The 12,605-nt window shown below is 49.4% G+C and overlaps 2 protein-coding genes and 1 long non-coding RNA gene across 3 annotated transcripts; 2 read left to right on the top strand and 1 right to left on the bottom strand.

Moving 5' to 3' along the window:
• Nucleotide 1: 1 nt before the first annotated feature.
• On the bottom strand, nucleotides 2-8,697 carry LOC121596510. The gene is made up of 11 exons (XM_041921540.1): nucleotides 8,458-8,697; nucleotides 8,197-8,397; nucleotides 7,179-7,487; nucleotides 6,998-7,108; nucleotides 5,991-6,920; nucleotides 5,380-5,928; nucleotides 3,810-5,312; nucleotides 3,491-3,739; nucleotides 2,692-3,423; nucleotides 1,664-2,611; nucleotides 2-1,568 (listed from the first exon to the last, which is right to left on the bottom strand). The coding sequence occupies exons 1-11, from the start codon at nucleotides 8,651-8,653 to the stop codon at nucleotides 391-393; spliced, it is 6,906 nt and encodes a 2,301-aa protein (XP_041777474.1). The 5' UTR covers nucleotides 8,654-8,697; the 3' UTR covers nucleotides 2-390.
• On the top strand, nucleotides 6,678-7,904 carry LOC121596519. Its single transcript, XR_006005288.1, has 2 exons — nucleotides 6,678-6,900; nucleotides 6,981-7,904. It is a non-coding gene; the product is annotated as an uncharacterized LOC121596519 (long non-coding RNA).
• A 55-nt stretch (nucleotides 8,698-8,752) lies between the features above and the next one.
• LOC121596516 lies at nucleotides 8,753-11,457 on the top strand. The gene is made up of 3 exons (XM_041921547.1): nucleotides 8,753-10,464; nucleotides 10,534-11,121; nucleotides 11,185-11,457. Exons 1-3 carry the CDS (start codon nucleotides 10,407-10,409, stop codon nucleotides 11,334-11,336), a joined length of 798 nt encoding a protein of 265 aa, XP_041777481.1. The 5' UTR covers nucleotides 8,753-10,406; the 3' UTR covers nucleotides 11,337-11,457.
• The last annotated feature ends 1,148 nt before the right edge of the window (nucleotides 11,458-12,605 follow it).

The raw sequence follows: 12,605 nt of genomic DNA, 5'->3' as shown, positions 1-12,605 counted from the left end.
CGTTTATCTGCTTTATTGGTTTGATATTTACTCACGCGTGTTCAGTACGGTTTAATTATTTTACCTGTTTATTTCCATTTCCATTTCCTTGCTCTCGTTCGTTTCTTCTTTTAACGATTATGCAACAAACTATCCATTTTTGTTATGTTAATTGAAACGTTTATTGCTAGATTTTTACATGCACTACACAACACACACAAATGAAATCTCTTATTTCTTCTCTCTTCATCGCTATTTTTTAACTCGATGTGTTTACACTACTAATCTATCTTTTGATGATGAATCTTTTTTTTAAATAAAATAATGAATAAAAAATGAATTTGTTATGGTAAATTCGGTAGTTCGTTTGCTTTCGCCCATAGTTTAGTTACAAGTTGAGAAATAATTCCTTTATCTACCGAGTCCGACCAAGAGCCAACAGAGAACCGCTATCGCAAGCGTCCCTAGTAACGACACTCTTCCCATACCAATAGTGGCGTGATTACACTCGTTGCCAAGGCAGGTGAGACAGGACGAGTCCCGCACGTTGGAACACAGCTGCCACGTTTCATCGTTCAAGTCCGCCGCACATCCGCGTGCAGTAACGCGCTTCCGGGCATCGCGCATAAGGTAGCACCCACGCCGATCGTACGGTACGACGCCACGACACTCCTCCACCACCCAACGACCACTCTCACACCCATCGACGTCTTCGCACTTGGCACAGATCTGTAAGCGCTCGTTGCGATGGTTGCATCCCGCACCGAGGCAGACGTTAACCGTTGCCGGATCGCATTGAGTTTGCCGTTCCTCGCCTACACAGCCACGATGGAAGAGCCTTCGCTCGGTAGGGTCCAGCGTCGAGATGTAGCAACTGTAGCAGCCTAACTCGGAGGACTGCTGCGTTTCCGAAGAGCATTGTTCTGCTGCCGATCGATCGAATCCCCAATTACACCGCTCGTCCGTAGCCAACTCAGCGCACTGTACGCATTCGTGACGCTCTACCGCGTACCGTTCGGCGTTACAATCCCTTCCGTCGGTGCAGATGTAACAGTTCGGGTTCATCGCATTGCACGCATCTGCATCGGACAAACAACCTCTGCGGACGGTGTACTTCTCCACCCAGGAGTAGCAGGCATCGGTACGACCCAAGAGCACTGCGGGACACACGGCCCCTGCGCCTGTCTGTTCGTCCGCACAATTCACTCCATCGCAGTGGTGGCAGGTGAGCGGATTAGCCACGACCGGTGGATTAGCATTGCACCCATTGCCAGTGGAACACGTCACACAACCGTCTGTGGGACATTCGGAGATGAGATCTGACAGGCATCCACGGCGAATGTTGGTAGAACTGCTGGCATACGCGTAGCAAGCGTCGTCTGCACTGTACTGTTGGCAGATGGAAGGCGTTTGGTTCGCTACATCCAAGCAGCTAGATCCGGAGCACTGATAACACTGCAGCCGATTCGTAGGGAGCAGCATGCTGTTACAGTTGTCTTCATTAGTGCACAGATTGCAGGTCGTTCCGGTACATGAAGCGGAAGTGAGGTAGTAATTCATCGCACAACCCCTCACGGTGAAGCCATGTGCTGCAAAGAAACACGCAAAACGGTGAGTAAAGCAATAGTAAATGTTTCATTAACAATATGTTGAAACTACTGCGTTTTTAGGTACTAGAACTCACCATCAATAAATGTAACGCATCCACCAATGGGACACAACTTCTTCCTTGCAAAGGCTACCATCGGTTCCACACAGCTTGGATCCGTTCGGGACGAGCAATCGATACACTCCAGCGTCCGCGGTTCCTCATTGCAGCCATCCGATGAATCGCAAACAAAGCAACGTCCATCCGGGTTACATTCCGCCGAGTCTTGCAACTGTCCAACGCATCCCTTCTGCTGACGGTCCAAAAAGCTGTAGCACTTATCATTCGCGCTATACGGCTCGCAGATGGTTGGAACGAGCGATGGATCGGAGCAGCCCGCTCCTTGGCACTGGAAGCACTTCAGTCGACCCGGTGGAAACAGCACGTTATTGCACCTTGGAGAGTAACAAAGCTGATAGGATGCATCATTCGCTGGGCTGCAAGTATCCTGCTCGTACGCTTCCGAACAACCCTTGGCAATGACCGTGGCACCGTTGGGAAGCTGCTTGACCAACGACACACAGCTACCCGTTTGACATGGGACAACACTCTGCTCAACACCGAGCACATCACCACAGCCAACCTCACCCTCACAGCTAACGCACTCCACCGGTGGTCCATTGCAGCGATCGCACAGACAGACGGAGCACTCACTGCTCGACCCGCCGGCGGTGCACTTGTCCCGCAACGATCCCACCGCATCGCTGAGACAACCGCGGGCAAGCAGTTCTCCGTCGAATGACTGCACGTAGCACGAATCTTGCCGGCCCAGCAACACCGGTTTAGTGCACCGTTCGTATCGTTCCGTCTGACCGCACTCGATCGCATTGTAGCACTGTGCGCATACGAGATCGTTGGAGCGCTGGGCAGGTTCGGTGTTGCAGCCGGCTTCGCTGCTACACTTGACGCAAACGTCCGATCGGTCGGCACATGGACCAGGTGTCAGCGTATCGGAAAGACATCCACGGAAGGTTTCACCGGTATCTGGAAAACCGGTTGAGGGCATAGCACGTGGTGAGCAGCTTGCAAAAAGCAGAGAAAAAGTCATGGCATGGCCTACTCACCTGTAACGTACGTGTAGCACTCATCGTCGGGGTCGTACTGTTGGCACGTCGTAGAGTTGGTGGAGCTTTGCACCTCGTCACATCCACTACCGCTACACTGGTAACACCGTATCCTGTCCGCCGGGTAGATCGCACTGTTCGACAACGTACCTTCAAAGATTTGACACGTCCCTTTCAACGCACAATCGACTTCGTTGAAATCCTCCAAGCATCCCTTCCGCGTGGTTGCTCCATCCAGCAGCGAAACGCACCGTCCCGTACCGCATGCTTGCCGATACGCGCTACTCTCCGTTAACAGGTCTGCACAGTCCGGATCAGTATCCGTGTTGCAGACGAAACAAGTTACACTGCGCGCATTGCACCCATCGTCCGTGCACAGTTTGCAGCTTCCATCGGTTGCGTCTAAACACTGGGCCGCGATCGCACTACCACCTGCACTCTTCGCAAAATCGCTAAGACATCCACGCTGCTGAACCGAACCATCGGTCGGATCAAAGTAGGTGTAGCATTGATCGGTACGGCCAAACAGAAGCCCTTCTGTGCAGGGTTTTACCTCGGTCGATTCGGTGGCGTCGATGTCGGGACACTCGTCGCCGGAACATTGGGCACAGCGGAGAGGATTCGTCACGGCAGCGCGCTGATCATTGCAGGCCGTTGTGTTACACTTCTGGCAGGGGTGTTCACATGGCTCCGGTCGCTGGAGAGTGCAGCCACGTTCTACCGTACGCTCGTCTGTTGGGGAGTGGAGGAAAATGTGTGAGAGAACATGGATATGATCAACAATGACCAACCGACGTACCTTGGAAGTAAGTGTAACAGCTTTCTTCTCCTTCCCGATAGATGGTACAGTACAGTGCGCTGTTTGGTGCTGGTTCGAGACATCTGGCCGTCCCCGAACATTGGTAACATTTGATGCGATCCTTCCCCAGCAGTGCACCGTTACAGTGATCGCCGTTACAGAGCTGACAGGTGGCGGCATTCTGCTCGGAACATTCGGCAATTGGTTCGTCGAAACTGTCTCTGCATCCACGTACAGTGTGACCGTTTGCTAAAGTTGGGAGAGATAGTAGTTAAATTATTTTCCCCACTAGACTCAGACTGTCCGTTAGAGAGCTTACCATCAATGAACGCCACACATCCGTCATCCGTCTTACAGGTAGCTGATTCGGTAAGGCCTAAGCGAGGCTCGATACAATCGGTAGCACTACCAAGACCCGAATTACACGCGTAGCACTTGTTACGATTGCAATAGTCCCCGTAACACTGCTGGCAACGTTCACTACCACTGCCGCGAGCACACTCCTTGTACCACTCCATGCTCTCCGCAAGCTCCGATACGCATCCTTTCGCGACGACCAACGATCCGCTAAAGAACGTGTAACAACCACCGCCATCGGTGCACGCTTCTTCAGCAAGATCCTCCTGACAGCCCCGATTGGTGGTACACTTTACGCAAAAGTTCGTTTCGCTAAAGGTAGCGTAATCGAGCTCATTACATCGACTGTCGGAGCAGGTTTTACACGATTGTACTCCCTCTCCACCGCACAGGGAGTCATCACCATCGTCCAGCAAACATCCACGCTGCGCATTCGATGCACTCTCGTACCAGGTGTAACACTTTGCGTTCGCTTTATCGTACCGCAAGCAGGGCTGGGGCGTTATTAAGCTGCCGGACTGTGTCAGACGGGCACACTCCTCTCCACTGCACTGATAGCACAGCAAACGATCCTCAGGGAACAGTCCCTTATTACAGCCATCTTCAAAACATTCCTTATAGTGAGGGGCATTGTGGAACTCAGGATAGTTCACAATGTTCCCACGCACGACCGTACCTTGCTCATCGAGAAACGAAACACAAGACCCATGGTGGTAGGAGTTAGTGATCAGCTCGTTTGCCTCTCCTCCAATACACTCGACACTTTCGATACAGTCAATGCACTGAACCGGTCTTGCGTTTCCCATCGACTCTTCCGACACAACACAAACGTCACTCGAAGTTCCGTAACAGAGGGCATACAAAACTGGCGTGCTAATGCAACCCTTCTGTACACCGTCCGGTTGCTTCGTGTACGTGACGCAACTGTCGACAAGCAAACCAAATATGTTGGGACACTCACTGAGCACATTGTACTGCGCACAGTCCTCGCTCAGGTCACACTGAACGCAGCTGAATTCCTGCGGTACGGCACGATCGTTACAGTTCTCACCCGGACACACATCACAGTTCAAACTATTGTCACAGCCGACGAGTCCTTCTTCCGTAGCACAGCCGCGCACGATCACACCGTCATCCTCCCGCTTCGTGAAGCACTCGTCCGTCGGCGGGTTTAGGCAGAGCTCCGTAGTCACTTCAGCGCCCAACACATCGTTACAACCCGTACACACGTAACAGCTGGTCCAAGCGGTAATCGATAGTTGGTTGCAGTATGACGTGGTGCAATCGTCAATTATGGTGTACTCCTCGATCGGATGCGGCAAATCGGATCGACAGTCACGATCGATACGTCCATCGATCAGCGCGGTAATGCAACTGTCCCCTTCGGTACCGCAGAGCTTTGTCTTCTGAAAAATTGGAGTTAAAACATCGCGACAGTCGGTGCAGGAGAAGCAAACGATTGGAGCTAAAGGCACAGACAAGTGGAAGGTCAATGTATATTTTTTTTTTACAGGACATCGTATACAGCTTACCTTTAGCGTTACAGAATGTGTCCTGGCAAAAGTTACAATGATCGGCATCGTTGGAGCAAATGGCAGGAGCCTTCTCAGCACAACCATAGATGCCATTGCCATCGTCACCTTGGTACTGGAAGCAACCCTCGCTCTGCTCACACACTTCGCCGTGCTCGGTACCAACGGTGCAGTCTCCATCGATCGACGTATCACACTTGGAACACACCGAGTAGGCACCATTACAGTTCGCCTCTTTGCACGTGTAGCAGTCTCTAGAATCCGGCGGACAATCAAAGGATGTGCAGCCACGCGAAATAACACCACTGTACGATACGCTGACGAAGCAACGATCGGTAGTCGGTGGACAGGTGACGGGTGGACACGTTGGAATCTGTCCCGATTCACTACCGGGACAGTCTTGATAGCAGGTAAGAGGTTCCCGTTGCAGAGCGGCATCGTTTCTGAGGTCTTCCATCCAGATCGAGCAGTATTGGTCGTCAAATCCATCTTCTGTTAAACATTTAGCTCCAGGGTCGGTGGTGCAACCACGCACTATCGTACTACCGTCTGGAAGGGTAAAAAAACTGTCACCCAAGCACTGTGACCACCTTAACGTCTTGCACACTTACCGTTGTAAATGTAGCAGCCATCATTTGACCCCCGGTAGAGCTGGCAGTAACGAGCCGTCCCAGGTTCGGGCATCGTCCAACAACTGTCACCCTCGCACTGATAACACTGGCGGCGATTTGTTGGAAAAATGCCACCATTGGATCCAGCCTGTACCGTCTCTAGGCAACGGGCATCATCCTGCCCGCACGGTTCCGGGAAGTCTTCCGCACAGCCCCGAACAGTGTGACCATTAGCATCGATTTCCACTCGACAGTTGCCATCGCAAAGTGCATACTGCAAGCCCGGCGCAGATTTATCACCCAACAGACAGGCAGCACCCTCCGTTTGTGTGTTGCACCGCACACAGTGCTGTCGATTGCACGTGATGTCCTTGCAGATGCTACAGCGTGTATCGGTCGGATCGTAGCAGGCCGCCGCCATCGTTTCATCCAAATCTAGTAGGCATCCCTTCTTCAGCTCTTCGCCAGCAGCACCGTCCGAGTACAGGTAGCACTGGTTAGTGAACGCCGTGTTCTGACAGCCGGTGGCAAGTGTTTGTCTTTCGCACTCCTCCACACCTTCGCACTGGTAGCATAATCTTGCAGCAGTTTGGGGCGCCCGGTTGCACGCATCTCCTGTGCAGGTTTCACAGTTACGATTGATCCTACAGTCAGCGAACGCCGGATCTGTGTCGCATCCTCGGATGACTGTTTTGCTACCCGATTCGAACTCCACCAGCAGCATGAAGCACCCGGTTGCCTGATCATTGCGGCAATAGTTTACATCCGCATCGGAGATCTGTGCATCGCACCCATCGCACTGATAGCACCGGAGATGGTTCGGAAAGATTTGGTTATTACAGGTGCTGTCGCTGCACAGGTCGTATGAATCGAACTTCGTCGTTGGAAATTCGTCGCTGACACATCCACGGTGAGTTTGCTTGCTTGACCCTAGTGGAAAGTTGGAGTTGGAAGTTGGATTTTTTTTACATTTTTTGTTTGTATTTGTAGCGAAATATTCCACTTACAATCATAGACCGTGTAACACTGATCTTTCTGGTGAATATTACATTCGACCTTACTGCCGAGGAAAGCATCAATCGACGGACAATCATCGCAGGAGTAGCATTCAAAGCTCGCTGCAAGGATGAGGAATGCACAACTTTGGTGTAATCTTGCTTAGATTTAGACTTCCCTCGCATGTCTTACCATCTCGATTGCATAGATCACTGGAACACGTTCGGCAGTTGGCCCCCTCTTGTTCACAGCTAATAGTGTAGTCTTCCTCACTTGTACAGCCTAAATGCAGTGTGGCCTGTTCGTCAAGATAGCGGTAACATTGATCCGTCACCTTGGGACACGTTTGCAGCAAGCATTCAGGATTTACGCTAGTATCACAGACTTCGCACGTCAGAACATCGTTACAGGGTTTACCTGTCTCCGGGCTACATTCGGTACAAGAAGCACCGGAACAGTCCACGACGTACTCCGGATCTGAGGTACAGCCTCGTTTACCATCTAGAAAAATGTGGGTAAGTACACATTAGCTTCTTTTTATTGTAAAATTGCATCAAACTGCTAAATATCTTCAATATGTACATCCTAATATTGGGACACGTGCATTCCTGTAGAATTTACGACCTCACATTAAAGACGCCCTTCCGAAGCGCCGTTTGATTGACTGGTGGCGGTAAAACATCACACAGTATCACCTTCGACAAGCGATTTTATAATCCTGTTCTCTTCTTCCACTATCTGTGTCTCCTGTAGTTAGGTCTCCTCGCCCCACATTCCCTGTTATGGTTATTTATCTACACTTCCGAATTGTATGTCATCCGCCTTCCGATATCGTTTGATTGGGCTGATAGTGCAGTGTGTTCCTGCAATGCTGGATGGATTTATGGCCACCCCGTTTCTCACACTGGATGATTTGGTGTAAACAACAAACAAAACGGGTCTACTGATACGTATGTGGCAGCAGTTGATTTAGGACCCCGCTTTAAACCCCGCTTTATCTTGCCTGTTGGTTATCAATGCGTGGAGCACACAGCACTGTACAGAGCCACGAAGCACCGTGTAAATGGGGAATAATTTTCGCAACCAATTCCGCACTGATACTATTGTGTTTTGGAAAGAGTGCGATACTTTTTTACGGGAGGGTACACCTGCACTTTTGCATTTCATAACCGATAACGGTAGAGGAAGTACGCACACGATTGGTAATTACCTGCAGGGTTAAGGTAACACTGGTCATCTGACGTTGGGCAGATCACGTTCTCACATTCAGCCGTCAGTGCAGTAGGACAGCGCACACACCGCACGACACTAGCAGTATTGCACAGATCGGTCTGACACTGATCATAGATCACGTCGTCTTTCTGCACTTGCTCTATGCATCCACGGTTTACTGTTGGCACGCCACCATTCGCTAAAGAATAAAGAGTACTTTAGAGGAATTTCATCAGCTACAGGACCACTTTCCACTTACACGAATACCAAATGCCACACTCAACAGAGCATTGCTCCGTTTGCATCACGTCATGCTTATCACATCCTTGGCACGAGTAACACAACACCTCTCCCTTCACCGTTGGGATCACGAGCACTAGCAGCAGCACCATCACACCAAGTATGGTCGGTCTTCCGACGCGCCATACTCCACTGGAATCCACCTTGCGCACCATTTTACTTACATCTGTGTCTGGTCTTTCACGGGGGCCTTTGCTCGAACTGACTCGCGTTTCTGCGCTAACGACTGGCGCCTTTATATAGGCTTAGTCCGGAGGGCTTATCCATGCGGGAAATGGGGGCTTATACAACAATACAGCCAAAATAGCTGATAGTCGAAATAGCTGATATAGAAAACCAACAAAAAAAAACGATCATAAAGATAAAGCTATATTTGGTGAATGATTTCGGAACAATTGTGTTTGGGTTTGCTGTGCTGTGTGATTTCCTTCTAGACTTTGCAGCCTGTCGTAGGGGTGTTAGACAGAGATTACGCAGTTTTAGTATCTGAACCCGGATCTTTCAAGCCCCATCCGGGGGTGCCGTGGTTATGAATGAAGTCGGATTACTGATAGATGAACAATGCAGCTTATACTATCAGGATAGTAGAGGTATTTATGATTAGCTTGAGCAATACACACATACAGTGATCAATCCGGATGCATCAGTAGAGGAAGCGTTTTTCATTTGGCTCAAGTTTATTATCAATTTTACTACCTTTCAGGTGAAATAAGACCGGCTAATATGATCATAATCTAATTTTACAATGGCTTTATAAGGTTCTCAAGATGTGTGAGGAAGGTAGTTGGTAGATGCAGTACCTAGATACACCACTGAGAGTACCATTACGGAACTCAAATAGGTCTGATTCAAGTGTTCTATGCAGACTATCCTCTGCGCTTCAACAAAGAATTACCCGTATGCAGAAAGACTGCAGTGCATAGAGTAATAGTAGTAATCACACAACAACCGTCATACGTAGGACAGACTCTTCTTCTCTCGGTACTCCAATCAACCATATATGAGTGGCATAAGCAGGACTAGATCAACAACTGTGGTTACGAGTATGGGTAGAAACATCTCCCTTTGTACACCAAAATGTTCTGGAAATCAGCAACAAAGTGGAAACCGATAGGATGTGGTAGATAGCCAAACGAACCATACGAAATCTGGATGCAAGAACCGGTTCGATCTGGTCGAAAAAACGAATGGAATGTGGTAAGGCGCTTATCAATTAGACAGATTGGTACCCGTTACAGTTGAGATTGAGTAACGATGGCTTATCATTATCGGCCCCACAATGATCGCTACAGATGTTCCATACCATTGGCTCGGGATCTCAATGGCAAGACTATGGAGTACAGATAACAGCCGAGCATTGGCCTAATGTTACCAGGCTAATGGAAACTGATCCACATTCCAGACTTTGGGTCGCGCGCAAAATAAAGAAAACTGTCTCAGTGGATGCTAGCAACATGTTTGTACTCAAACGCAGAGACAGTTCTGCTGATGCGTCACGCGCATTGATTTTATGCTGCGTAATGCCGTGCGCATACAACAGATTGGAATTTCCAATCTTAGCCGACGTGTCGCATGCCCTGGAATGCCGAACGTTCGATCAACTGTCGGACACTGCCAGCCCATGGTGTGTGGGTAAAGCAGGTATTTGCATACCCACTGGCCCAGTGCCATGACTGGGCCAAAAAGCCACCACACTGAGGAGTGACTTTGCTGTGGTCTAGCCTATAAGATAAGATAGGGGAAAGGTATATCAAATGCCATACGCTGATTGGTCGAGTGGCTCTCCAGAGTCATCTATCTATTGTTGGCGTTCTTTTGAGGGTGTATATAAAGGCTGCGATGGGAGTGAATTTGATGGGTCATTTTAAAACGTGTTGGAAGTAATTGTGTGAGACAACACTACTGGTCATGAAGTTTGTTTTGAAGTGTTTGGCGATCCTTTTGGCAGCTATCCTGTGCTCGATAGGTATGTGTGGAGTAGTTTAATGTTTGCATAAACGCGGTTGACAGTCATCTTCTTTGCTCCATTTTACAGCCGAAGGAAACAAGATCCGATGCTATTCGTGTGATGATTGCAACAAACAAGAGCCGGAGATCGTCCAGTGCAGTGCGAAGAATGGGATGGATCTGAACGCGCTGAGCTACAACCCAACCTACCCGATACTGACACCGTCCACGCCGTACTGGAACGCAAACCCCTGGGATCCGCTGCTAACGCCACCACCGCTCGTAGGAAACAACAATGGAGGCGCTTGGTACCCGGGATATCCAATCATCACTCCGCCACCGTTGAGCGGCGGTGGCGGCATCAATCAGCAGTATCCCTGGGACCCACTGCTAACGCCACCACCGCTGGTTGGGGACAATAATGGAGGTGCCTGGTATCCGGGCTATCCAATCCTTACCCCGCCACCGTTGGGCGGCGGCGGTGGCATTCAGCAGTACCCGTGGGATCTACTGCTAACACCACCACCGCTCGTAGGAAATAATAATGGAGGCGCCTGGTACCCGGGCAATACAATCCTAACGCCACCGACCACCCACTATCCGTACGGAAAGGCGCACCAACAGACGGGGAACAAGGGGCAGAAGCGCTTCGTTTGCGCGACGATCCGAAGCAAAGGTACAGTTCATGACATCGAGGATCTAGAGGGTTATTTCATGACATTTTATTGCGTTTTTTTAGGAAAGGATCTACAAACGGATATCGTACACCGGCGTGGATGTGCCGAGATTGAGGGATACGCTGTCGGTGTGTGCGACCAGGGACAGATACCGGTGACGGAGGGTGGCATTACGAGCTGCCGCGTGTGTGGCCATTCGCTGTGCAACGAGTGAGGCTGGTAGTGATCGATTTTAATAGCGCGCTGTGATTTGTGTGGGTGATTCAGGTAGAAGAATGAATGGGCTACAAATACCGATTAAGTCATATGAATAAATGCAATAATTTAGAAATTCATTTTACACTTAGACGAGTAACGGTACAGATGTGAACTATAAATGCGGCCAAAATGTGCTGCTACATCTGAGTAAAGGTCTGTCCTATGTAACCGTCATTCCAACTTCGTCTTTCCAGAACAATGATTTTAAATATTATTAAACTAGATCAAAAGTAAGCTGATAACAATGCTTGGTATTAGAACACTCAACCATCTCGGCTAAATAGCTCTTGTTCAATAGAGTATAATTGTTTCCCGCCTTCGGCTACTGTTGAAGTCTTCCGGGCATTCGCAAGCAAGCCCAAAGCTTTACACTAAATTGCCTACATTCAGGCGTGTTGTGCTGCGCGTGGAAACTGTTATACGTCGGTAGAACAACAGATTGAAGCAGATGTTTCAAAGCGTGCATCCAGTAATAGTGTGAAAAACATTGAAGCAACTATGAATTTTTAACCAAAATCAAATGATTACAAGTACATTATTTAAGTGCAGATAAATATAACAAAACATTTTATTACTTTCATCAAAAAGTATTACTTTTCGTCGTAGAAATCAAGATAGAACGTGCCATGACAAAGTCATAGTTGTATTTTAAACATAGTTGTAAATTATCGAGCGCTGTTGTACAGTGCACTTGATCCAACCGTACAATCCCAACGCGTGATGCGTAATCACGATGCAGCTAATTACCAAATAACTATCGGAAGCCATCAATTTCCACCCATCGTCACGCTGCTGCACGCCCTGTAATCGGTATGATTAATCAAATGGTGCTCAAAATCGGGTCCCGTGCACACCTCCTCCTCGTAGTGCGCATATCACGATTCTTCCATCTATCATCACCACCCCTCGAGGCGCGTTGACAGCTGTGAACCGCGTAAACCGCTCCCGGCAAGAGGCAGCAAAGGTAGCTCCAAATTGCGCACAACATAATTACTAGCACTTTAGGGAACGCGCTGCGGATGTGTCACGTACACGTGTGCGGGACATGAGTGCGTTGCGGACAGGAGCAAACACACCCAGCAGAAAGCAGAGCTATACCCTGATTGGAGCATCGCGCTGTGTTTCTCGCTGGATGAGCAAGAGTGGCGGATAGAAGGGCTTAGGGCGCCTAATGTGCGCACTTCGCACTTCCATTTGTGTTCGGGTGGGAAATTATCGCAACCAA

The sequence above is a fragment of the Anopheles merus genome, chromosome 3R (assembly GCF_017562075.2).
Source record: "Anopheles merus strain MAF chromosome 3R, AmerM5.1, whole genome shotgun sequence".
Classification (NCBI taxonomy): Eukaryota; Metazoa; Arthropoda; class Insecta; order Diptera; family Culicidae; genus Anopheles; species Anopheles merus.
The sequence above is the reverse complement of the archived record's forward strand: the minus strand, read 5'-3'. Positions and strand labels throughout refer to the sequence as shown.